Source organism: Salvelinus namaycush, chromosome 8, assembly GCF_016432855.1.
Source record: "Salvelinus namaycush isolate Seneca chromosome 8, SaNama_1.0, whole genome shotgun sequence".
Classification (NCBI taxonomy): Eukaryota; Metazoa; Chordata; class Actinopteri; order Salmoniformes; family Salmonidae; genus Salvelinus; species Salvelinus namaycush.
Window position 1 is genome coordinate 29,875,898 of NC_052314.1, and position 25,454 is coordinate 29,901,351.

Genomic DNA, 25,454 nt, shown 5'->3' on the forward strand with positions numbered 1-25,454 from the left:
ATTGGTCAATTGACTATGGCTTTTCAAGTCACCCAGCAGTGCTATTTGCAGAGTTAGCTCCAGGTAAATGATGCAGTTCTTCAGCCATTCCTGAACATGCGACCAGAAACAAGCTACACTTGGGCAGTACCACAACAAGTGATCTAATGATTCTGTCTCTTTGTAGCAAAATCTGCAGAGCTGGGATGGTTGTATCCCCCATAAACATAACATTCTATTGGTTGCAAGAACTTTCTATAATTATTTAAATGGTAAAACTCTATTTCAATGTTTAAAGCTATTTGTATTGAGAAGAAGTCGAACCCGAAAGGGAGATCAGTGTCACTATTAATGGCATTGTAACTGTTACCTCAGAATTGACATTGGGCATACATACTGTATGGAGTATTGAACATAATCCTAACTGGTATGGCTGTGAATGTATATCTTATGATTTGAAATTTGATTAATTTATGATTGTTAGACATGATAAAGATCTTCATTGGAAAGCACTTTTCAGAGCCTTGATAATAGGCTTGCTTCTCTGGACCACTAATATTCTGTTCTTTTAACAGCTAATGATAATGCACTGCAATTAGCCTTTAATTTCCTCTACACAGGACATAACTCAGCACCAGGCCAAAGATCGTTCCTCACACTGACTTTCAGGCGTCATCGATCAAGCATGGATCAATCTGCTTCCACTCCGGCCCTGGAGAAATTAAATGGAGCAAGGAGTGTGCATCTAAAAACCTGTGTACTGCAGGCAGGTAGTAACTGAAGTGGCATGTTAATATTCTTCACTATTCTCTGTATTAATGGCTGTCGTTGCATTTCACAAGTACCTCATCGACAGCTGAGGCACTCAGCATCTGAATGTCCCTTCCAATGTTCTCACCTTCAGAGTGGCATCGGTGGAAGGTAATGTGTGGAGAGGAGGGACCATCTGGTCGGGGTTGAGGGGGAGTCGACAACCGTGACTCAGGCCAAGTGACCTTGGCAGGACCTTGGCTTGGAGGTGCCGAGATGGCACTAATCATATAACACTCAGACACCTGAGTTCTAACATACAGGAAAGCCCATGACTTCAGCCAGGCTGCTGGTTACGGGTGGTAGGTGGGCGATGGAGGTTTACATCAAAGTACTGAGCATCCATCCATGTGGCTTGGTGTTTTACTGGCTAGGAAACAGTGTGTATGTTGTTAGCAGCCATCTTGGATTTAGAGTAGTTTTTGATTCTTAAATCAAAGTACTGTGTCTTTAAAGGGTAGGAAGCGCAAGTTTTTATGCACCAAAACAAAACAACACAGTGTGGTCAAAGACTTAGTAACTTAGTTGTAGTAACGATCTGGTTACCTTTAACTTGAAACATAGTTATGTTTTGTGTTTTTTACATATATATTATTAACTTATTTCCAGATATTTTCGGAACTACCCACAATGCACTATTTCTCTACGTCATATGGAGGATCTACTCTGTGCTACCGAGTTTGTATGCTAGCTCAGTAGCTTGCTCAAGCTGGCTAACGTTAGCCACACCTTATGCAGTTCATGGACTTTGTGGCTGTGTTATCTAGTGGGAACCCGTTAGCACTGCAGGCTCTAGTGCCTTCTTGCAATGGGCTCAAAACTAAAGAGAAAAGCATACCCGCTTGCTCTAATGGTGATACCTTGTCTGTTATCCTTTTTGTTTTGTCAACTTTTCGGCATGTTCTCTGTGAAGTAGGCTACAGAGTTTTGTAACTTTTCCCACCTTGGCTTAGTGCTAGCGTGCCAGCTGACTGACATCTGGTGATCTATTTTGGTTTTTCCACTATAGCTATTGGATTTTCCCTGACTCTTACCATCGGATGGGCCCCAGCCATCAATCTGTAAGTCTCTGCTATTTTGATCTACGGTTATGTTGCGCTCTAGCATGCCGACCATAGCCGAGCTGGTTGGCTAGGCTGGCTAGGCTAATAGCTTACGTTAGTTGGCTAAATAGCTAACGTTAGCTGGTTGGCTAGATTATTATTTTAATAAAAATGTTGTTCTTGGCTGGCTAGCTTGCTGGTTAAGATTACTGCATATACAGTAGTTGACATTCTTTGTTATTTGGTTAGATGGCGTTATGCATTTCCAAAACTTTGGTTTTCTTTAATTCAGCTGTAATCTAGGTGTTGATAGCAACTGGCTGACTCATTCCGTGCTAATGTGACGTTAGCAAACTGGTAGGGCTAACATTAGCAGGCTAGTTGGCTATCAACCTTGCAAAATGATTTATAACAATACATTCATAAAGTATTTACTTGTAAGTTGACTTCAAATATATTTGAAACCAGTAGTCATGATTGCAAATTATTTTTTATTAATTTTAAGTTACTTCTGTTGGAGTTGACATTATAGGGAATAGGCTGGCTTGCCGGGCACTCCATATTACATTACACCATAGAAAAACATGTTCAGACATGACTTCGGAATTCTGATCGGTTTTATGTAGAAAAGTGAGGTCTAACTTTGCATTGGGAATTTCAATATTTAGTCTTTCTCATGTTCTTTTAATGGGGGTATTTGCATTGAATGCATCTCTGAAGGACAGAGTAATTGTTTGGATAACCAGTATATAGTTTACAGTAGAAAAATATCAACTTTGATACATTTATTATAAACTTGACCAGACTCAAAGACAGGCACATGAACTCCATCTCATGGTAAATTGAACTGCTTAATTTCCTGTTTTACAGCCTTGAGTCCCTTAAGGCCGCATGGGCAACTCCCTATAGAACTAACCCATAACTCAGGTTACCACATCCCTCCCCCCATTGTCCGAACATAGTTAACGGAGCCCAAGGAAACATAGAACAGGCGGGGGGAATACCTTTTTAACTAGTCAGAGTCAAAAGGGGGGAACTAACCAGTTCTGGCAATAATACAGGAATTGGGCAGAAGTACATTGATCTGTAAATAATGACAGTGCCCACAGTAATTATTGGAACTTTTTTTGTTGTTGTTTTGGCGCTGTACACCAGCACTTTGGATTTTAAATGATGCAACAACTATGAGGTTAAAGTGAAAGTCAGCTTTAATTTGAGGGTATTTTCATCCATACCAGGTAAACCGTTTAAACCGCACTTTTTGTTTATAGTCCAGCTATTTTAGGTGACCAAATGTATTGGGACAAATTCACTGAAATGTTCATTAAAGTTGTAAAAAGTTTAGCATTTATTCCCATATTCCTAGCAGGCAATGATTACATCAAGCCTGTGTCTCTCTAACCTGCCGCCACTCCCCCAGTGCTCTCTCCCTCTTTATCTGTGTGTGTGATTGTGTGGGAGGAGACAGGTGTGCTGGAGGCGGTGCAGATCCCCACCAGCTGCAACCTGTTACATAATCAAGACCTCTACAAATACTCAGCCCTGCCACTTCCATGCTGCCAGATTGTAACCTCTGCTCAGTCAGTCTGTGGTTTTAGCAGTTTGTGCCTGCATAGATCCTGTTTTCGTGTTGTGCCTATTCTCCCTTGCCTGATGCTGTTTTCCTCTCCACTACAGTTCTATCCGCTCTGACTCTGGTCCCTGTCTCCAGTCCCACGTCTCGTCAGTCCTGCTACCCTGTCCTGGACCCCCCACACTACTGCTTCCTTGGATTCCTTTCCGGACCTGCTTACCCAGCCCCAACTCCCCTCGCTCCAGCCTCAATCTCAGCCTCAGCACCCGGCACCCTGCAACCCGCCTGAGCTTTCCCTGGCCTGCACCCCATCTTTCCCCCTGTTTTGCAATAAAACCTTGGTTACCTTATCCCAGTCTCTTCGTCTGCGTCTGCTCTTGGGTTCACCTCCTCTGCGTAACACTTTTTGGATGCATTTGCTCTTTATTTTGGTTGTGTTCCACACTCAGAACTTGGGAAACAAATTTGCTCTGACTCGGGAAAATAGTTTTGAACGGTCATCCAACTCAGAATTCAAACTCAGGCCTCTTTCTAGAGCACCGACCTGAAGATTGATTAATTTAATTTATTAGACCATTTTTTAAAGTACATACATAACGGCACTCCAGCCGGTGACGCCTCCACATACAATTTAAGAAAATCATCAAGGATAACGCAATAAAGCATAAAAAATCGTATTTCCATTGTGGTCCTTTTCAAAAGGGAAGAGGGAAGTGGGAATGCAGCAAGGTTACGCGATAATTACAGACAAAATTGTTTGTTTCATAACACAAGAGAATTAATACAATTCCCTTTCCTAATGAACAACTACGGACAGGTACATCTCCCTTGTCTCACATACCCTTAATATACTGTATAAAACAATCAATCCCTAATATATACAAGACAATCACATTATGACAAACAACAGGCACCAAAAGACAGACCATATGCCATCCTGGGCATTTTCCTTCTCAGCCACGTACTATAATCTTACGACTCACTTTTGAGACGTTGGCGGCAGGTAGCCTAGTGGTTAGAGCGTTCGCCCAGTAACTATAAAGGTTGCTAGATCGAATCCCTGACCTGAAGGGGTAAAAATCTGTAGTTCTGCCCCTGAGCAAGGCAGTTAACCCACTGTTCCCCGGGTGCCAAAAACGTGGGTGTTGATTAGGCAGCCCCCCCACACCTCTATGATTCAGTGGGGTTGGTTTAAATGCAGAAGACACATTTCAGTTGAAGGCGTTCAGTTATACAACTGACTAGGTATCCCCCTTTCCTATTATTTAGCCATTTTTTCAGCGAGAACTTGAAACTTGATTTGGAGGTTATATGTTTCAAATTCTGAAGAAGACTATTCCAAAGAATGGCATAAAAAGGAGTATAAAAAGACAGACCATATGCCATCCTGGGCATTTCCTTCTCAGCCACGTACTATAATCTTACAACTCACTTTTGAGACATGCTACTATTTAGCAATATTACTTGAAACTACACTACCATTCAAAAGTTTGGACACATCTACTCATTGAAGTGTTTTTCTTTATTTTTACTATTTTCTACAAAGTAGAATAATAGTGAAGACATCAACACTATGAAATAACACATATGGAATCATGTAGTAACCAAAAAAGTGTTCAACAAATCAACATTTATTTTATATTTGAGAATCTTCAAAGTAGCCACCCTTTGCCCTGTCAGCTTTGCACACTCTTGGCATTCTCGCAACCAGCTTCATGAGGTAGTCACCTGGAATGCATTTCAATTAAAAGGTGTGCCTTGTTAAAAGTTAATTTGTGGAATTTCATTCCATCTTAATGAGTTTTAGACAATCTTTTTTGTGTTGTAACAGTGTAGGGGTGGTATAAAAAGATAGCCCTATTTGGTAAAAGATCAAGTCCATATTATGGCAAGAACAGCTCAAATAAGCAAATAGAAACAACAGTCCATCATTCATTTAAGACATGAAGGTCAGTCAATTCGGAACATTTCAAGAACTTTGAAAGTTTCTTCAAGTGCAGTCGCAAACCCATCAAGCTCTATGATGAAACTGGCTCTCATGAGGACCTACACAGGAAAGGAAGACCCAGAGTTACCTCTGCTGCAGAGGATAAGTTCATTAGAGTTACCAACCTCAGAAATTGCCAATTAACTGCACCTCAGATTGGAGCCCAAATAAATGCTTCACAGAGTTCAAGTAACAGACACATTTGAACATCAACTTTTCAGAGGAGACGGCAAGAATCAGGCCTTCATGGTCGAATTCCTGAAAAGAAACCACTCCAAAAGGACACCAATAATAAGAAGAGACTTGCATGGGCGAAAATGGGCGAAAAAACACGAGCAATGGACATTAGACCAGTGGAAATCTGTCCTTTGGTCTGATGAGTCCAAATTTTGCAATTTTTGGTTCCAACCGCCGTGTCTTTGTGAGTCCCGGAGTAGGTGAACGGATGATCTCCACATGTGTGGTTCCCACTGTGAAGTATGGAGGAGAAGGTTGTGATGGTGTTGGGGTGCTTTGCTGGTGACGCTGTCTGTGATTTATTTAGAATTCAAGGCACACTTAGCCAGCATGGCTACCACAGCATTTTACAGCGATACGCCATCCTATCTGGTTTGTGTTTCGTGGTACTATCATTTGTTTTTCAACAGGAAATGACCCAAGACACCTCCAGGCTGTGTAAGGGCTATTTGACCAAGAACGAGAGTGATGGAGTGCTGCATCAGATGACTTGGCCTCCCCAATCACCTGAAATCAACCCAATTGAGATGGTTTGGGATGAGCTGGAATGCAGAGTGAAGGAATAGTAGCCAACAAGTGCTCAGCTAATGTAGGAAATCCTTCAAGACTGTTGGAAGACTCCTTCAAGACTCCAGATGAAGCTGGTTGAGAGAATGACAAGATAGTGCAAAGATGTCGTCAAGGCAAAGGTTGGCTACTTTGAAGAATCTAAAATCTCAAATATATTTTGATTTGTTTTTCACTTTTTTGGATACTACATGATTCCATATGTGTTTCATAGTTTTGATGTCTTCACTATTATTCTACAATGTAGAAAATAGTAAAACAAATAAAGAAAAACCTTTGAATGAGTCAGTATGTCCAAACCTTTGACTGACACTGTGGCTATGGAGGGTATACATTTTAAATTCTTCGGAAGAATATTCCTTTCTCCATACCACTTTTAAATCTAAAAGGAACAACGTCAGTTTCACTCCTGCTAGTGTAATAGTTATGGTTATCCCGTACAAAGTTAAAGTAGTTACATACTGTAGGTACCTGGGGAACATACTGTGGACAATCTTATGTACAAAACAATTTAATCTGAGAGACTCTCCTCCACTTTGAGACATCTAAGGCCTTCAAAGTGGGAAGGGTGTTGATGCATAAGTGCTGTAAATTTAAGAATAATCCTGACAAATTTTTTCTGAGATGTTGAAATAAATGTTGTATTATCTTGGGGGCACTATTGTACCAGGAAGAGCACACATAGTCGAAGTGGCACTAAAGAAGAGCCCCTGCCAATGCCCCCATTGCATTCTTATCCAGATATTTGGAGGTTCTTGCCAGAAACCTAATTTGATGGTTCACTTTGGAGGGAGTGTTTTGTGCCACGCTCTCCCCTGTCAGATGGTTATCTAGCACACATTCAAGATAATTAACAGTCTTTTGCTGTGACTACTATGTCACCTACTACCACCTTAAAATCAGGGGATTTCCTCAGTTTCACTTTGGACCCGAATAAGATGGAATGCGAGCTTTCTCAACCACATTTTTGTCTTTGTGGGAAACCACAGAGAGAGAGAAAAGTTCACATGTACAGGCAGATTTTAGATCATTTATATACAATAGAAAGAAACCCATCACACTCCCTTAGGGTACCCTGCAATTCAAGATTTTGGGTTTAGACAGGGTCCCATCCACCATCTGTTTTCTTCCTTGCAAATAAGAGCTAAACCATTTTACTGCTAAGTTGTTAAAGCCCATGGCTCTTTGTTTGATTAACAGAATCTCATGATCCACTGACGTGATGATTTGACATCGTATTTTTCTGAGTTCCCAGTTGTCTTGAAAGCACCACAAGTCAGTTGAGTGAACTATCCCTTGTTTTAAAATTTTTGTTCTGACAGATGCTTATGTGACAACCAGAAAGCATTGTATGATGTCAACAAACAATGGTGCCACAGAATTAGCACATCTTAATCAGTACAACCTTCAGAAAAGTATTTTACAGACATGATATGTGTCCATTACAATCTCTGCAATAATCAGAATGCATGATTTGTCACCAGCACTTGAAAACATGAATGAAACAGTAAATACATTATGATCCATACATACATACGGTGTGCTACAGTAGAAACGACAACACGATATACAGAAAATAAGGCACTTACTTTGATAGGAATGCACACATGCCCAAAGTTTAACTTCTTTGATATAGGGGGCAGCATTTTCACTTTTGGATGAATTGCGTGCCCATAGTGAACTGCCTCCTACTCTGTCCCAGATGCTAATATATGCATATTATTCTTACTATTGGATAGAAAACACTCTGAAGTTTCTAAAACTGTTTGAATGATGTCTGTGAGTATAACAGAACTCATATGGCAGGCAAAAACCTGAGAAAAAATCCAAACAGGAAGTGAGAATTCTGAGGCTGGTTTATGTTAAACTCATCGCCTATTCAATTCCCTGTAATATATGGATCTGTTTGCACTTCATACGCCTTCCACTAGATGTCAACAGTCGGTAGAACGTTGAATGAAGTTTATACTGCGTTGTGGGACCGGATGAGAGGGGAATGAGTCAGTGGTCTGGCAGATTGCCAGTTCCTGGTCACGCGCTTTCCTCATAACTTCTACAGACATGAAGGAATGCTCCGGTTGGAACGTTATTGGATATATATGATAACAACATCCTGAAGATTGATTCTCTACCTACTTTGACCAGTTTATTCGACTTGTAATATAACTTTTTGAAGTTTTCGTCCAACGTTTGCCTGCATCTGCTCGAGCGTTTGGAAACGTGATCTACACATGCAGCAAAAGTAGCTACTTGGACATAAGTAATGGACATTATCAAACAAAATAACGATTTATTGTGGAACTAGGAGTCCTTGGAGTGCATTCTGATGAAGATGATCAAAGGTAAAGGAATATTTATGATGTAATTTCGTATTTCTGTTGACTCCAACATAGCGGAGAAATGTTGTTAAATCTGAGCGCCGTCTCAGATTATTGCATGGTGTGCTTTTTACGTAAAGTTTTTTTGAAATCTGACACAGCGGTTGCATTAAGAACAAGTGTATCTTTAATTATATGTAAAACATGTATCTTTCATCAAAGTTTATGATGAGTATTTCTGTCATTTGATGTGGCTCTCTGCAATTTCTCTGGATATTTTGGAGGCATTTCTGAACATGACGCCAATGTAAACCGAGATTTGTGGATATAAATATGCATATATCTCTATTTCTGTTTTTTGTGACTACTATCTTTTGCTGGGAAAATGGCTGTGTTTTTCTGTGGCTATGTACTGAGCTAACATAATCGTTTGGTGTGCTTTCCCCGTAAATCCTTTTTGAAATCAGACACATTGGCTGGATTCACAACATGTGTAGCTTTAATTTGGTGTCTTTCATGTGTGATTTCATGAAAGATTGATTTTTATAGTAATATATTTGAATTTGGCGCGCTACATTTTCTCTGGCTTTTGGCCAAGTGGGACGCTACCGTCCCACATATCCCAGAGAGCTTAAGGAATACAACAATGAAGGCAATGCGGGCACCAGCCAGAAAATGTGCCAGGGGGAAAGTGTTTGTGCAAGGCCTGTCCTGACTAGAGATGCACAATGTTTTCATACTTGATCTGGGGAAACACTGGGGAAGTGCTTTGGCTGTCATTTGTCCGGCTCAGTAAAGCCTCAAACATAAATTGTCTGCAATTCTTATGTGAATTAATGAGGAGACGGAACTCACCTCAATTCAAACTGTTGTTAGAAAATAAAACTTATTCGAAAATAATTTGAAATTGACAAGATGAAACATAGCCAATAGATAATTAGCAGGCAGTGTGCCTTGGTTTGAGGGCAACATGGGTTAACTCTCCTATTGCGTAACAATCACATTTTGGAACAGTGAGTGCATTCTGACATTACGCGCATTAAAAAAACTCACATAAGGGCGACCGTTAGAGAGATTAAAGTAGATGTCACACGTCAAAATTTGATGGATGACCCTATGTGAACCTATGTGACCGCTATGTGAACCTAAGGGGCTGCCTGTCAGGACATCCTGATGGTTAGGTGGGGGTCTTTGGGTAAGGGTCCAGTTGTCAGGTCAACCGGTAATGATTTATGACCCAAGCCTGATTTATGACCCTATGTAATGATTTATGACCCTATGTCCTGTTGTAGCAGGCATGCCCATATTTGGGCTTCCGGTCAGGACATCCTGGCCTGGGGTGGGGGTCTTTGGGGTAAGTGTCAAGCTGTCAATGTCGTAAATCAAAAAAAGATCATGATTTATGACCCTATGTAGTGATTGATGCCCCAATGGTTTGTAGAATGGGGGCATGCCCATATTTGGGCTTCCGGTCAGGACATCCTGATGGTTAGGGGTGCTTTTTGGATAAGTAAGTGACCAGGTGTCATGTCAAACTGTTCCTGGATGTCTAGTGTTGGGGGTTGTTAATGAACATTTCAAAGAGGCTGGCTTTGCAGAAGCCTTATAAAGCCACAGAACAATTCCTGTTTAAGACTGTACAAGATCTTAAGAATAACCATGGAATTTGGGATCGGTGACAAAGCAGTGATGACTGTAACAACTGAAGCGGGTCCTCGGTTGGTCCATAGAGCACGGGCCAAGTATCAACCCGCAATATATGATGCTCCAAAAAAACGTTTTTTAAATGTTTATAGAACCCAAATACCTCCATCAAATGCGCTGAAAGATCAAGTGTTGATGTCTAATGGACAGCTGTGGGGGTATCGGTTTGATTACGTGGCCTGTAGAGTGACCCTCTATACGGTAGCTGAAGGAGAAGAATATACAGACCAGACTGTAGGCTTGGAATATGGTGTTGAAGACTGGTCGGTTTTTCGCAAGGTTGTGTGTCCTGAACTGCGCCTTATCACCAAGGGGTATAGTGTGTTCACGGGCCACGAGACCCGTTGGGAAGGTACCCCTGACTCCTCAGGACGAATATTTCACAGGGTGAAAATACAAAGACAGAATGGACGTCCCTGCGGCTGCGTGGAGTTCTATATCGGCACCCAGGAAATCCGAAACCAAAACCTCAGGGAGGGGGGCCATACTGGGGATACCCGACTGCGTCTGCTTATTCCTTTTAAAAGTTGGGATGTAATGGAATTGAAAATGTTGCAGGCGTTGGATGATCTCTTTGTACAGAGCCAACAGCGGCAGAGCCTTGTTCATTTAAAGAAGTGCATAATATATACGAATCGTAAAGATTACGATGCAAAAGAGCCTCCAGAAGATACAGCGTCAGAAGAAAACTAAGTAAGCGGATGCTTTAACCACGCCCCCCCAGATACCCAATGGCCTTGTTCTACAATAAAAAGAAAAAAGCAGCCAGTTCTTCATTTCAGCATACACCATGGATCTCCAGACCATCTACGTGGACGCATCTACGTCATGGGGCCCCGAAACTAAGGACTCAATGCCTCACAGCCCTACACTCTACTCACCCCTGGCAAGACCCTCGACACCCCCTACATGTACCCAGCCTGAGGATGTGTTTGATGGGGTGGTCAGTACTATTTTTGTGGATACCATCAAGGCCTCTGTAGCTACACTTTTAGACTTGGTGATTGGCGACTATATAAGAGAAAAATGCATCGGCTGTGAGATCAATCACCCCAGCCAGCGTCGTCATCCTTGCCTATACGACCCTCCGAGATACTACTTTTTCAATCATTTTGAGGAGCTGGTGAAAAGACTGTGGTCCCGCAGGTTTATACCCTCGCTGGTCAGCGCCCTGGAGGCTATGGGTCTTGTGCCGTCTATCCCTAGAGTTTACGGGGTAACCGAGGCCTTCCTACATGAACTGAAGGAGGCAATTTTCATCCACGAGAAACTCAAAGAAATCCGACACACCCTGGTGGCCGACAACAAATACCGGGAAGCTGTGGTTGCTGATGTGGTGCTTTTCTGGCTCAATAAATCCCAAGAGACCGAGTGACATTTTGTTATTTAGACGTAAAAGCTATGGGTAACTATGTGTCTACGATGTTGGAGCGAATAAATACATTTTTTCTTTTGAGAGACCTTACAAATGTTATGCATCAGATTATTGAAAATAAAGTGAATAATGTATCGTTCTACACGACACACAATACCTGGGCTAATGTAGAGCGTTTGCTGAAAATGGAACAAATCATGAATCATGTACGACATACGGGTGGGAGTTTGCAATGGACACAAATGGTATCAAGAATTGTTGATGAGTCTGAAGAGCTAGAAGTAACTTTGGCTAAGATTTTGCATTATTTGTTTGAACCCCCATTTAATGTGAACGTGTATCATATTTGTTGTTTATATACTTATATATCCGACGTGTGTGTTTTAAAAATTCAGCGACACAAACCTGTAAATCTAAACCATATATACAGGGTGTTGCATGATGTGATTGTTGAGAAAACTGGGACTTGTATCTTGCAACAAATCCTGAATTGGTTGTATACGTAATACTTGGTGTTAAAAAAATAAAAATTCTCAAACTGAAATGTTGTCGTTATTTGAAAGTGGCTCATTAACGTTATTGTCCCTCAGAGAGGCAAGAAGGATGGCTGAACAGCTGTTGAAAAACATTTATTATAATCCCGCTAACCCCGGGTCTTATGGTGGTAAAGAGCGTTTACAGAGAGCAATAGCCGAAGAAACAGGTAGCCTGTTAAGCGATGCTAAAGTGAGTGAGTGGTTATCAGAGCAGGATGCCTATACTCTCCATAAATCTGTAAGAAAACAATTTCCAAGAAATAGAGTTTTTTCTACGCATCCCTTATCCCAATTTCAGGCGGATCTATGCGACATGCAGGCCCTTGCCGATAAAAATGATGGAAATCGCTACATGCTAACGGTTATAGATATTTTCTCTAAAGTAGCCTTTGTAAGGGTTTTAAAAAATAAGAGCGGGGCCGAGGTAACCCGGGCCTTTGACTCGATCTTGAAGGCAGGAGGAGCACCCAATAAAGTGCAGACTGATGGCGGAAAAGAATTCTTCAATAAAACATTTCAGAAGCTGATGAATAAGTATAAAATAATACATTTTGCTACAGGCTCTGATTTGAAAGCTTCGGTTGTGGAACGCTTTAATAGGACTTTGAAAGAGCGGATGTGGCGATATTTTACAGCTCACAACACCCACAGATATACAGACATAGTTCAGGATTTAGTAAACGGGTACAACCACAGCTTCCATAAGAGTATACGTATGAAGCCCTCTGACGTCTCTTCGGAAAACTCTTTTCAAGTCTTTAAAAATATGTATGGTTTGTTCCCACTTCGCCGTAAGAAAAAAATGACTTTTAAATTCCTAGTGGGTGACTTGGTTCGTATATCAAAGTTGAGGGGTGTTTTCGACAAAAAATACGAACAAGGCTTTAGCTCGGAGTTGTTTACCGTTACCGAATGTCTGCCACGCATTCCCCCGGTCTACAAATTAAAAGATTATGACGGGGATCTTATAGAGGGATCTTTTTATGAGAAGGAATTACAGAAGGTCCAGTTGGGTAAAGACAAAGTCTTTCACGTGGAGGAGATTCTAGATCAGAAGAGAGAAAAGGGTAAAAAATGGTTGCTGGTCCGCTGGAAAAACTGGCCTCAAAAGTTCAACAGTTGGGTATTGGAGCATGATGTGGTGGAGGCAACGGGGATTAATTTAAACCCCTAGTCATGATAACTAGCGCATCAGTCGCGTGTACACAGTTGGGCATCATGGAACACAGCGGCTTCTACCTGACTCTCCCCAGTAATGCGTCGGCACAGATATATCGTAATAATCAGAGTTCGAAGTATACAACCAATTTTCCAAAGCCTATAGAGTTATCAGAGGCTTGGGAAGTAGGTCTCAGCGAGATTACATACCCCCATAGTTGGTATAATATCAAAGCTAAGGACCGTGATTTTTATTGCAAAAGGTTATCGGAACCTGCAAAACTTATTAAGCTTAAAAAAGGTTTCTATAGAACCGTCGACAGGATCGTCTCAGAGTTGAATGAACACCTAACCCTGAACAAGATGGAAATATTCCTATTCTACAATCCAATCCATAAAAGGATACAAATCTCAGGGCCTGCTAACGGAGGTATAAAGACCAGCGGTAATTTATCCTACATGTTGGGGATGGGTCCCAATAAATGGACGTATGTGAACGATAAATTATTCCCATTCCCTGCGGATATACATGCAGGATTTTACAACATATTTGTGTATACCGACATCATAACCTATCAAAGGGTCGGAGACAGCTGTGTGCCCCTCCTGCGAACAGTTCATATAGACGGAAAGGATGGGGACATCGTCACTGTCAATTATGACAAGCCGCACTACGTACATGTCAGCAAGAACTATATTGAAAACATTCTGGTTGAGCTTAAAACGGATCAGAACGAAAACATTGAATTTACTTATGGTAAAACGATTGTAAAACTCCACTTTAGACCCACCAAAACCTCTCTACATATATAATATCTGTATTATATTTATAAACATAATACAAATAAAAGAGTTATGGAGCACCATCAGCTCGACCCTAACCGTTATGTTTCATACTATGTGGATCAAGTTGGTAATGGACTACCAGGATATCATGGAGCACCGACAATGTATGGTGCGGGGATAGGCGGTATATTCCGTAACCTCTTCAGGATGGTTTTACCGTTTATGAAGAGGGGCTTCAGCATAGCCAAACCACATTTAAAATCCGCGGCTAAAAATATAGTAAGTGAGGTTGTAGCCAATGCTATGACCCGAAGGGCGTCACCAGATGTGGAGCATCAAGAAGGCTCGGGGCTTATGATATTGTCTCGAAGACCAAAAAAGAGACCCCCAGGTTTAAGACGCAGGCCGGCACCTAAAAAGCGGCGGTTAACTGTTAAAAGAACCTCAGTAAGTCAAAGACGTGGTAAAGTGAGGAGGTCTGAACCAAAACAGGCTAAAAGAATACTAGGAAGTATTTTCTAAAAGAATAAGTGACATGGCTCTTTTACATCGAATGTCCTCTGAAGCTATAAAGACAGAACTCGATCTTTTCACGGCCCCTTTAACGCAGCATTCAATAGATAGATCCAGTTATGTGGAGATAGCCCCTCTCTCTGCTATTACCGATAACGGGCCTATCGAATTTTTCATACCAGGCCACGGTGACAACTATCTGGACCTCAACAACACCTTGGTGCATTTACGTCTAAAAGTGACCAAAAGAGATGGGTCTAATATTGCAGGCGATGCCAAAGTGAGTCTCATTAATTACCCCTTGGCCACCATTTTCTCCCAAGTTGATGTGACTTTGGGTGAACGCCTAATCAGTCAAAGCAGCGCCACATACCCATATAGAGCCATCATGGAGTGTTTACTAAACTACTCCGAAGACACTCTCAAAACACAATTTAGCGCCGGGCTGTTTAGCAAGGATACTGCAGGAGCCTCTATGGAATCGACAGACCCTTCCACCGGTGCAAACAAAGGACTAGCGGCACGAGCTCGCTACTGCGCCGAATCTCGAGAGTTTCATTTGCTAGGCCCTATACACTCTGACATTTTCTTTCAAGAACGGTTACTCTTAAATTCGGTTGATTTAAGATTAAAATTAACCAGGGCCAAGGATGATTTTTGCCTGATGTCTCCCCAAGACGGGGATTTTAGTTTGAAAGTGTTGGGGGCCACCCTTTTTATTAAAAAAGTGTCTGTATCTCCGGCCGTACGCCTGGGTCACTCACATGCTTTGATGAAAGGAAATGCCCTTTACCCTCTCCAAAGAATTACCATGAAAACCTTTAGCATACCTGTGGGCAGTAGAATCTGCAGTCAAGAAAACCTATTTCTAGGCCCTTTACCTAGATATGTGGTTATAGGTCTGGTTGATCACGCCTCTAATACGGGGAGTTTAGATAAAAACCCCTTTAATTTTCAACACTTCAATGCAGAGTATGTAGCTCTCTGTCAGGACGGACGTCAGGTTCCTGCTAAGGCTTTCCAACCCCAATTTAACAACAACATATCTGTGCGAGAATTTTACAATCTATTCCTGGCTACAGGGAGGCATCTAAAAGATCTCTCTTTACCTATTGACAGAAATGATTTTGCAGAGGGTTACACGTTGTATGCTTTCAATTTATCCCCTGATGATGACACCTCAGGAAATCTGTCTGTGGTGTCCCAAGGTAACCTCAGGCTGGAAATGCGTTTCCGTACACCTTTAGCCTGTACAGTTAGCATGATTGTTTACGCATGCTCTGATTCAATCTTGGAAGTGAATGCCCGAAGACAGGTCTTAGTGGATTATTATTAAGGACCTTTGAGCAAAGACATGAATACCCAAGAGTTGGAAGGGCTCATGAGCCGCTTGATTGGAAAACAATTTTGTGGAGTGATGGCTTGTGATGAATTACCTATTGAGATATGGCCTGAGAGGCCTGCAATGTTTATTGTCAATACCCATCCTAAACACATGCCTGGTGAACATTGGCTAGCTATGACATTAGAACAGGAAGGTGGAAGAAAAATCTCAACTTTTTTTGATTCCTATGGCTTTCCCCCCGGTTTTTCACATTTCCCTAAATCTATTAAAGATTTTTTGACCCTAAACGGTTCAAAGATCTACTACAGCATCAAACAAGTGCAAGATAACCTTTCCACTACATGCGGTCACCACTGTGTATTTTACCTGTGCCAAAGAGCCCGGGGAGTTTCTTTTGAAGATGTTATGTTTCTTTATAAGGATGATTTAAGAAGTAATGATAACTTTGTATCTTGTTTTGTTAGAAAATATCAAAAGTGTTCAAATGTGTGTCGTTTAAGAACGCGTAATCAAGGCGTATGCTCACGTCATATGTTTCAAGAATGCCACAAATGTTAAATTGCTTATTTTTCAAATAAAACATTTTATTGAATTTAATCATAGTCATTCAAAAGTCATTTTCAAAAGTCTAACCACGCCGAGAGATCGGGATTAGGAAAAGGTCCTGAGACGTTCATGGGAGTAAATGAGTTAGCATCATCGCTTTCATAGGGGGACGGTGTCGTTGGGGCATCTTTAGGGGTGCTGTATCTCGTTGAAGGCTTTTGTTTTAAAGCTTGAATCTGTTGACGAAGCTTATGGTTGGGTACACCGGAGAGGGGAATGTTCAGGATTGCCAGGGCCTTAAGAAACTGACGCCAGCCGGGAGGCCTTCGGTCATCAGCAACCTTGTGGGCAGCCGTGGTACTTTTAAGTAAGTCCACCATATGGGACCCCCTAACAACAGCGCCCTGAAGTATAAACTCTCCAGAATCGTTCCAAGCAGCTAACCCCTTTGAGTCTTTTATCTTGTTCATAATGTATTTAACATTCTTCCTGTTACGTAAAGGCACATGTGTCAGTAGGTCATGCATAACTTTATCTTCAAAAGGCATTTGAGCTTCACCAGACATAGGATCTTCACTAGGTAAGATCGCCGGTACAGGCCTTACCGGGGCCTGGCTATCGTTAGGTTCGACATCTGTTAAAGGGTCCGGTAGGGAAAGTGTTAAATGGTTGGTCTCTCTCTCCCCTTGCTTTACCAGAGTCAAATATCTTTGCATTAGGTTTGTGTATTTTTGGATCTTATCATAGGGGTTCAATCCTTTTCGGTTCAAAACATCCTTCATGGCCGTATCCAAATCATTTTCAGCTGTTTGTCTGATATTTTCAGGACCCTGCATTTGATTTTTAAGTCTATCCAACTCTTGTTGTGGCACCAAGTACATTTTAGTGGCCATCACACCGCGTGTTCAACCCCCACGTCTGGCCGCAATAAGGCTGGTGATGAAGGGCACGGCTATACTGAGTAAAGGTATAAGAAAACCCCCAGACTGTTGTATACTATGTCTTTTCTTTTGAAGACTGGCCCTTTTATTGGCAAAGAGTTTGATCGCGGTCTTTTGTCTCTTTAATTTTTTCAATTGGTTCAGGGTGAGTGGAATGCGTCCTTTGAGAAGATTCAAAGCAATCTCACATAAGGCTAATATGAGATCTGAAGAACAACTACCCAAGATGGCCTTCCGTCCTTTAGCTGTAGACCCAACTAGCCTTGTCAAGAGGGGCAGGTTTCTTTTTAAACGCAGAGACATAGCGTTTACTTTTTAGGAAGGTATGCAGCAGGCCGCTCCCACGGAAACAGCCCTGTACGTAGCCTAAGGTGTTCTGGAGTATTTGCTTTTAAATCCACGATTAAATAAGAAAATGGCTCTTTGGTAGCGTCCTCATAGCTCTCCATAAAGTATGATTTCCGTCCAGGGTACATCTGCTGAGCTAGAGTGCTAATTTGCAGTTTGTCTCTAGGATTTTTAAACAATACCATGTAGTTGGCATTCAAGCTAATGGTCCGACTATTTTTACCTTGGTGAAACACATTCTGGACCAAGTAAAGCACGGACAGGTTTCTATGATGAGTATATTGGGTAAAAGCTCGTGCAATTTCGGGGTGTTCGCTACCAGCAAATAGCATATCGTCCAAAACCAGCAGATTATATTTATGTGGGGGGAGAAGTTCATCATCAGACAGAGATTCGGGTATTCCTTCAACAAACTTGATTTTTATTGTCTTCAATAATTCATCATACAGAGGTTGGTAACATGAATAACACCATACAATATTGTCAGGCTTTTGAGATAACACATGTTCAGAATTCTCTAAAATACTTTTTACAAAAAAAGTTTTACCACTGTTTGATGGGCCTGCAATTAAGGCCGAAAAGGGCAGTTTTAAACGGGGGTCAAAATCCTCGACAGCCGTCATTATATCTTAAGCTTTAAGACACACTGGGGCTTGTAGCATAAGTCAGTAGCCAAAGGGCAATGTGGTACCGTCAGGCAATAGCCGTCTCTTGTCATAGACTACCCTGAATCTTTTAGTGAGTGGGGCGTTTCTTAGATGGAACCCCTTTTTATCCCTCACTATTTTGTTGTAGGAGGTCAAAATCTCCAAGTCACTATTCTTGTCATTTACGAACCCGTCGACCAAGCGCGTGATTGATTCCAAGTTTACACGCGGGGCATTTTCGTAGTTTTGAGTCACGCCTTTGGCTTTCAACACCACGTGATTGTCTTTAGTCCTAAAAGCATAGCTTTTGGGCCCACATGAGGACCATTCTGTGATATGGTCACCCTCGGCGAGTTCACTAGTTAAACCCCCAAGATAGTTGCTAAGTGGGGGGGTCCAATCCCCCGGCTTGCTTACATAGACCACAGAGTCTGTGTCGTGGTAAAGAACCCGCCGCTGAAGCTGTTCCATGAGGGTGTACAGTTCAAGTCGGGCATAGGCTGTGGTAAATGCTGCAAGAAACACATTTACATTACCTGGGGGTAGAACCCACTTTGGGTTGCGCCGCCATTGCACCAAGGCAATGTCTTGACTCAAGAATGAAAAATGTGAAATTTCGTATTGGTCCGAAAAAACAAATTCCAAAAATTCTTCCGGGTCTTTAATGATCGAAGTTGTTAGCATATTGCTTCTCTGCGCTAACTTCCCCCAAAGGGAGTTCAAGTACAATTTCGAAACATTTCTTTTGGTTTTGTTGACCTGTATTCTGTCAGGGTCAAGAAGTATGCCTTCTCTGTCATGGTAGTCTTGAATGTACTTCTCTTTACTTTCTTGATCTGTGACCGATGCTGGATAGCCTGAAGCCATCTGCTTGCATCTCAAGAAGGTCTTGATGTACTCTTTAAAAAGTGTGTCTGATTTCCTGGAAAAGTTCCACACTTCAAAGATTTTGGCCACACGATACCCCTTCTCCAAAGCCTTAGAGAATTCAGCGGTGACCCAGACACCTGTCAGGGCTCTTTCTTGATCTGAGTGATCACATGGGTTTTCCTGGTTGTTGTTTTCACAGCATGTGCGACAAAGGGGAAAGAAAAGTTTTCCTTTAGACCCCTTGTAAGGCAGCACAGGTATAAACAGACCCCTAGGAGGGTAGACAGTCGCTTTGATTAAACCAAAATAATTTTGGGGTTCGTCAAAGTCGCTGTGAATAATTTCAGGATGCCCTATAGGATAGCATGAGGAACTCATTACATGAGGATATAGGGATGTAAAATCTACATAGCCTATTGTCTCGTCGGGTTGAGCTACATAACGCAATGTCAAAGCATTGGTCCTGCCTCCAAACAAGGCCTGTCTCGGTTCCAGGGGCTCTGGAGGGTCATATTGGGTAAGGAAGGCCTGAACATGAGGATCCGCCTTTTTCAGGGCTGTCCATTCGTGTTCCCACAAAACCACAACTTTTAACCCGTATGTAGCCTTTAAAGAATTCAGTTTGTCTTGAAACTCTTGGTACATTTCCCCAAAAGTCTTTTGGGTTAGGACACACATGGCCTGGGGGACAAAGCATAATTTACAACCGTGGAAGAAACAACCGTTGTACTCATACACTGTCTCAACACCGTCAATCTGTGTGTATCCATCTACATGGTAAGGCCCAAAAGCCTTCTCCCCCCGATTCAAAGCATGTTGGATAAAAACATTTTTATCCTGGGCTAGGTACTCCAACCATTGAATGGAGCCACTAGAGTAGGCCTTGAATTGTCGTCGGTAGTTGTCTGGCGATGGGATCGCTATAGATGCTGGAGTTAGATAGTGTGTACGATAGGTTTTCATGCACGCGGATGCAATAGTTGTACAGCTCCAGGGGTCAATGCCTGCATCTTTGATTACCTCTTCTCTGAATCTGAGGCATCCTTCACGTAGTATAACCACGTCATTGTCACAGTATGATTCCATCTCTTTATGAAAATCAAAAGTTCCATGTCTTACTGTCTCGTACCACGTCATGAATTTCTCACGCTCTTTGGTAGACATTTGATCACAACCGTACATTTCGGGGGCTGGATAAGCTCCTATATAATGTAGATTCTCCTCAGATGTGAAGAAGTGGGGGAAATAGCCTTTGACCGAGTTTTCAAAACCCAAGGCCTCTGGCATTTGAGCCAATCTCATGGGTAAGAAGCTTAAGCTGTCAATGTATCTCTGTTTGAAGGCGTGGTCAACAAAACATAAGATTTTACTCCCTTGAGCAATGACACTGGGCGCCACGCCTTGCTGTATCAAAGGGTTCAGAAGCAGATAGGAGTCATAGGCTCGCGCATTGTGAGCTATAAACGTGAAGTTTCTGTACTGGGCCTTTCTAAAATGTTTTAGAAAGAGTCGGGCGCAATCGGGCCCCTCGGCCGACCACTTTTCACCGGTGAAAGTCATGGTAGATACAAAAATAGGCAAGTGAACCCCTGATTGCTGATTTGTCTCAAAATCATAAAAAACATATTTCTCTGTATGTTCATCTTCAGCCAAGGGCTGAATGTAACACTCATGTGTTACTTCTTGAACAACTTCTGCGTCTCTGCTTTTCAAGGGCCCTTTACAGATTGGGCAATGTATGATTCCACAAACATGGGGTTTAGGGCTGTCTATTTTAAGGTTGTAATTGCAATGACATTTTGGACATTTCTTGTTAATGTCACAAATGCTTACAGATTTACAGGCCTTGGGGTGCCATGTTTCAGTTTTGTGTTTTTCGTAACAGTAGGCCGAACGACATGTGCGGTGACAATCCTCACAGGGTGTCAAGTTTAGCGGTTGCATAGGGCAATGTTTATCCAGACATACTGAACAGTTATAACGGCACGAGTGCCCCCCCTTGCGGGTGTAGCCGGTATGACAGGCTGGACAGACATATGGGGCGCCTAAAAATGCTGTGATGTTAGTTACGGCATAGTAATGCTCATTTTGCACATAAAAGTACATAGTCTTAGGGTGTGGCTCTTGTATATTTTGGAACTTCAAGAGAGCGTCATTAGCCCTGCTGTGGTACAAAACCACAATCTTGATATTCAGAAAGTTTTCAAATTTGCCTATGTCTGAGAAAGCCACAGCCTCCTGTATACCTAAACCCACAGCCTTTTGTAGCTCTTGAGCTTTCTGTAACGCTTCGCGCTCTGTACATCCTGGGCTGAGTAAGTGGGCCAAACCTATGGCAAAGCATAGCTTATTACCATGATTGTGAACGATTATGAGGTAGGCCTTTTTATTGCTTATGATTTCGGACTGCATCAGGCTATCGAGTTTACGTCTCTGCCCGCCGCCCCCTTGTGGTGGCCGGACTAATTGTACTACAAGTTCGAGGGTCCTATCTGCTAGCACGTTTAAATTTGACTGAACAAGGCGTTCTAGCAGGTTAACAAATTGTTCAAGATCTGCTTCACCCCTATTTAAAATAAGCGACACACGGCTCTGCAGACTGTCTCCAAAAATTTCCAACTGTAAGGTATCCCTTGGTTGGCTATAAGCTCTAACTCTATCTACCAGTTCATTCAAAGTGTCCATAAGCATTACGTAAAACACAGCATATTCCCGAATCTGACCCCCCCATGCGAAATTGAAAAACTGTCGAACCTCAATATTGTGGAATTTATTTCGATACAAAACATGTTCACTGCGATCAAGACCATCCCCATCCTGATTTGCTAGACAATTGTCCAACTGTTCAAAAACATCGTATTGGGTTTCAGACTCTTCAGACATGGGTGTTAAAGGCTGGCTTAGAGGTGTAGGTGGTGCAGAATTAAACCTAGGGCTTTCGTTCTGTACATTGTGATCAAGACCTTCCCGCTCCAGATTTGATAGACATTTGTTCAGCTGTTCAAAAACATCGTATTGGGTTTCCTCTTCGAACAAGGGTGTTAAAGGATGGCTTAGAGGTGTAGGGGGTGCAGAATTAAACCTTGGGCTCTCGTTCATCTGGGTAATTAAAGATATGATTGATTCGGGTATCTGTGATAACCTGTTTTCATCTGCAGACCCTGACTCATTCATACGTGTAATAATTTCAATGAGTTCGGAGGGAATCTGGGATAATAGGTTTTCATCTATAGCCCCTATGTCAATTAGCCCAGAATCATTCATATGGTTAATTATATCTTGGAGCTCTGTAGGGATTTCCGCTAAGAGGGTTTCAATTGTCTCGCTTAGGTCTATAGGGGGCGCCATTTCTCTACTTAAGGATGTGTGTGCTTGTGTTTTTTTTTTTTTACATATGTGTTTTTTAACGGAGGTATTTGCTTGTTTTAACCCTACTGTTGTTTAACATGCGGGGAAGCTCTCTACGCCAGAATGACACATCCTGATTGTATTGATGTTCGAATAGAATACCCATACGACGTTGAAGTAAAGCCTTTCGTGATTTTAAACCCTGTGTAAAAGCCTTGAAAAGCACGGCTTGGTCTATTTCACAAGAGGCTGTTGCCCCACCAGAATTGGCCGCTTCAATAAGGTTGGCCACTTCACAGAACATCAAATCGTCTACCTCAGAAATGTCATTTAAAACTTTGAAATCATCAGGCTTCGCTGTTCTGGTGACTGGGGTCTTTGGCGCCTCTTCGGGATCTAGATGTGTAGCTTCTTGGATGTCTTTATAAGCCGGCGAGGAGTCTGCATTAAAAAATAATACATACAGAAAAATAGGTTATTAACCCTAAAATATGTTTGATAAAAATGTAAAATACATTTCAGATATAAGCCTATATATTAACAATACATTAATTAAATACCTCGGCTTTTTTGAAGAGGGCTGTTCTGAAGAAGCTCTGAGAACTCGGGAACATGTCTTTGGGCAACCCTAATTATAGCATCTGCCTGGTCTGTAGCTTGTGAGCCTGAAAGTAAAAAAAAAAAAAAACACCATTAGTCCATGTTTAAACATATTCAGGCATAAAAATAAAATATATATATAAATGATAATTGATTCATACCTTGTCCTTGTAACGCTGTCTCGTGAATACCCTCCCAGTAGTATTGTTCGGGTGAAGCGGACCTGTGGATCTGGGCCCTGATTGTCCGTTGGTGTTTAATAGGGGGCGTCCAACGGTCCTGGGTCAGGGGAGTTGACAGGCCGTTTAAAGTCTCTGTTTGCGGCTTGTGTGTAAATACATCCTGGGAGTAGGGCACAATTGTCTCGTAGGCATATCCTTCACAGAAACCGTGTAGACTCCCTATGGCACCCGTTCTAGGATGTATTTCAGCTGTAAACACATAAAATAACTTTTAATATAAGATGCCTACACTTTTTGTTTTTAAGGTATAAATATTCTTACGGAATTCTTGAATCTTACTTACTACAATTCAGGGTCGGCGTTGGGATGTAAACAATTTGTTCCGGAGACCCTACGGCCGGTTCGAGTTCAGTTATATCTCGGAGAATCTGAGTGAAGGTTTGAGAATCTAAAAAAACATTAGATAATATTAAAGCTCTAATCATTTTAGCTAATATTGACATTTTATACGTTAAGAATCCGGGCCCTAAGGCCTGTTTAATATTTCTATAACATACAACGTTTTCAAACAATTCCCAAGAACAAACAAATCTAATATATAGCATATGTAAATATTTATTTCAAGAACTAACCTTGAGAAATATCCATGAGGAGGGTTTTTACCAGATGATCTTTTTTAACGGGGTCCGTCCGATAACTATTCCTGGGGGAATGCTGTAGGGTAAATGCGCGAAAACGAAGCTAACAGGGGGACCTGTTTTGCTTAGCTTTTGTAGCCGTATGACTCGCGTGGTGTCGTATTTTTTCGCGCTAAAACCGCCTCAAAGTTATCTTTGAAGCCTAAGACATGTGGTTCAAACACCTGCCATTTGGTTCAAACATAGGGTATTGGGGGGGTGTCTAAACATTAGGTATCTTTTTGATATTCTAAAATCTCCGGGGGCTAGCATCTAGATGCTGGGGGTGGGGAGGTCTCGACATCGCTGGGCTGAATGACTTTTAGGCATCTGTTTTGCCAGATAGTGTAAACCTTGGTTTCAAACGACCCCCATGCATAGAGAGCCTTGAGCGCAGATGCAAGGGTATTTTTTTAACAAACACACCCGACCCTTTTTTCTCTGTTTTTGAAACACACACACACACACGCGCGCACATTGCGCAAGTTTTTTTCTCAGGGACCGACTGCGCTAAGAGTGAACAAACGCGAGAGTTCCTGACATGGTAAGATTCTGATTTTAAAACCATTTATTTCATTCAAAATATTTAGTACATACATTTTATAGCCTTACATTATTAAGGTATTTTACAATGCCGTTCTTACAGATCCAGGGATCTGATGCAACCACCCCCCATTGTCAGTGTCCAGTTGGTCATCAAAATGCCGGGATCTCTTGCCAGGCTCAGCAACACTTGGTAAGTTTTCACTCCAGGGGTAGATCCGACGTCTGGCCTTTTGGTCTTGACTCTGTCTCAAGGAAAGCCTCGCCCAGCGCTGTAACTGTTCACCATTTTGGAAGAGAATGTCCAGCTTATTCATAAGGGTTATGAAAATTGGATAATCCACCCATTTAAAACTAAACACAGGAATAAAAAAGTTTACATGTTTGCGTGCTCTGGAAGCTACAGGAGAATTGACAGACTTTGTAGCATTAGACTTATCATAAAGGTCACAGGCTAAAATTGTCACTTTGTTGTCAGGGCTATAGTCCATTGAAGCAATTCTTAGAGCCTTGAGATCACTGCGGCCGCAGACCTGTTCTTCCAAAGCATATCCTGGCACATTTGTACCACTCAGGACCTGTTCAATTTTACAAAGCGCCAGCCTGATGTTTAGCCATTCTCTCATCCCCAGAGCCGGGGGAAAACTCCCAGGTTTTGCCTGATAAAGGGGTTTGGGTCCACTGTCTGTGAATATCTTTACCGTAGAATCCTCCGGGTGGAATATGTAAGACATGTGGCCCTCACTCGTACCCAAAAATCCTTTAAAACATTCTGGAGCTTCACACAGAACTTTTTCAAGGCTTTGGTCACTGGGTTCATG

The 25,454-nt window shown here is 42.0% G+C and overlaps 1 protein-coding gene across 1 annotated transcript; it reads right to left on the reverse strand.

The window, feature by feature from the left end:
- Positions 1-644: 644 nt before the first annotated feature.
- On the reverse strand, positions 645-24,049 carry LOC120052094. Its single transcript, XM_038998946.1, has 5 exons — positions 23,757-24,049; positions 23,393-23,662; positions 23,192-23,296; positions 22,704-23,072; positions 645-691 (listed from the first exon to the last, which is right to left on the reverse strand). The coding sequence occupies exons 1-5, from the start codon at positions 24,016-24,018 to the stop codon at positions 645-647; spliced, it is 1,053 nt and encodes a 350-aa protein (XP_038854874.1). The 5' UTR covers positions 24,019-24,049.
- Between the last annotated feature and the right edge of the window lie 1,405 nt (positions 24,050-25,454).

What these genes read in the sequence shown, in the direction of transcription:
- LOC120052094 (XM_038998946.1), bottom strand. Translation starts at nt 24,018, where the DNA reads ATGCTATATATTAGATTTGTTTGTTCTTGGGAATTGTTTGAAAACGTT. An exon ending in AACGCCGACCCTGAATTGTA is followed by an intron (nt 23,663 to 23,756) that starts GTAAGTAAGATT and finishes ATGTGTTTACAG; the next exon opens with CTGAAATACATCCTAGAACG. An exon ending in CCCTCTTCAAAAAAGCCGAG is followed by an intron (nt 23,073 to 23,191) that starts GTATTTAATTAA and finishes TTTTTAATGCAG; the next exon opens with ACTCCTCGCCGGCTTATAAA.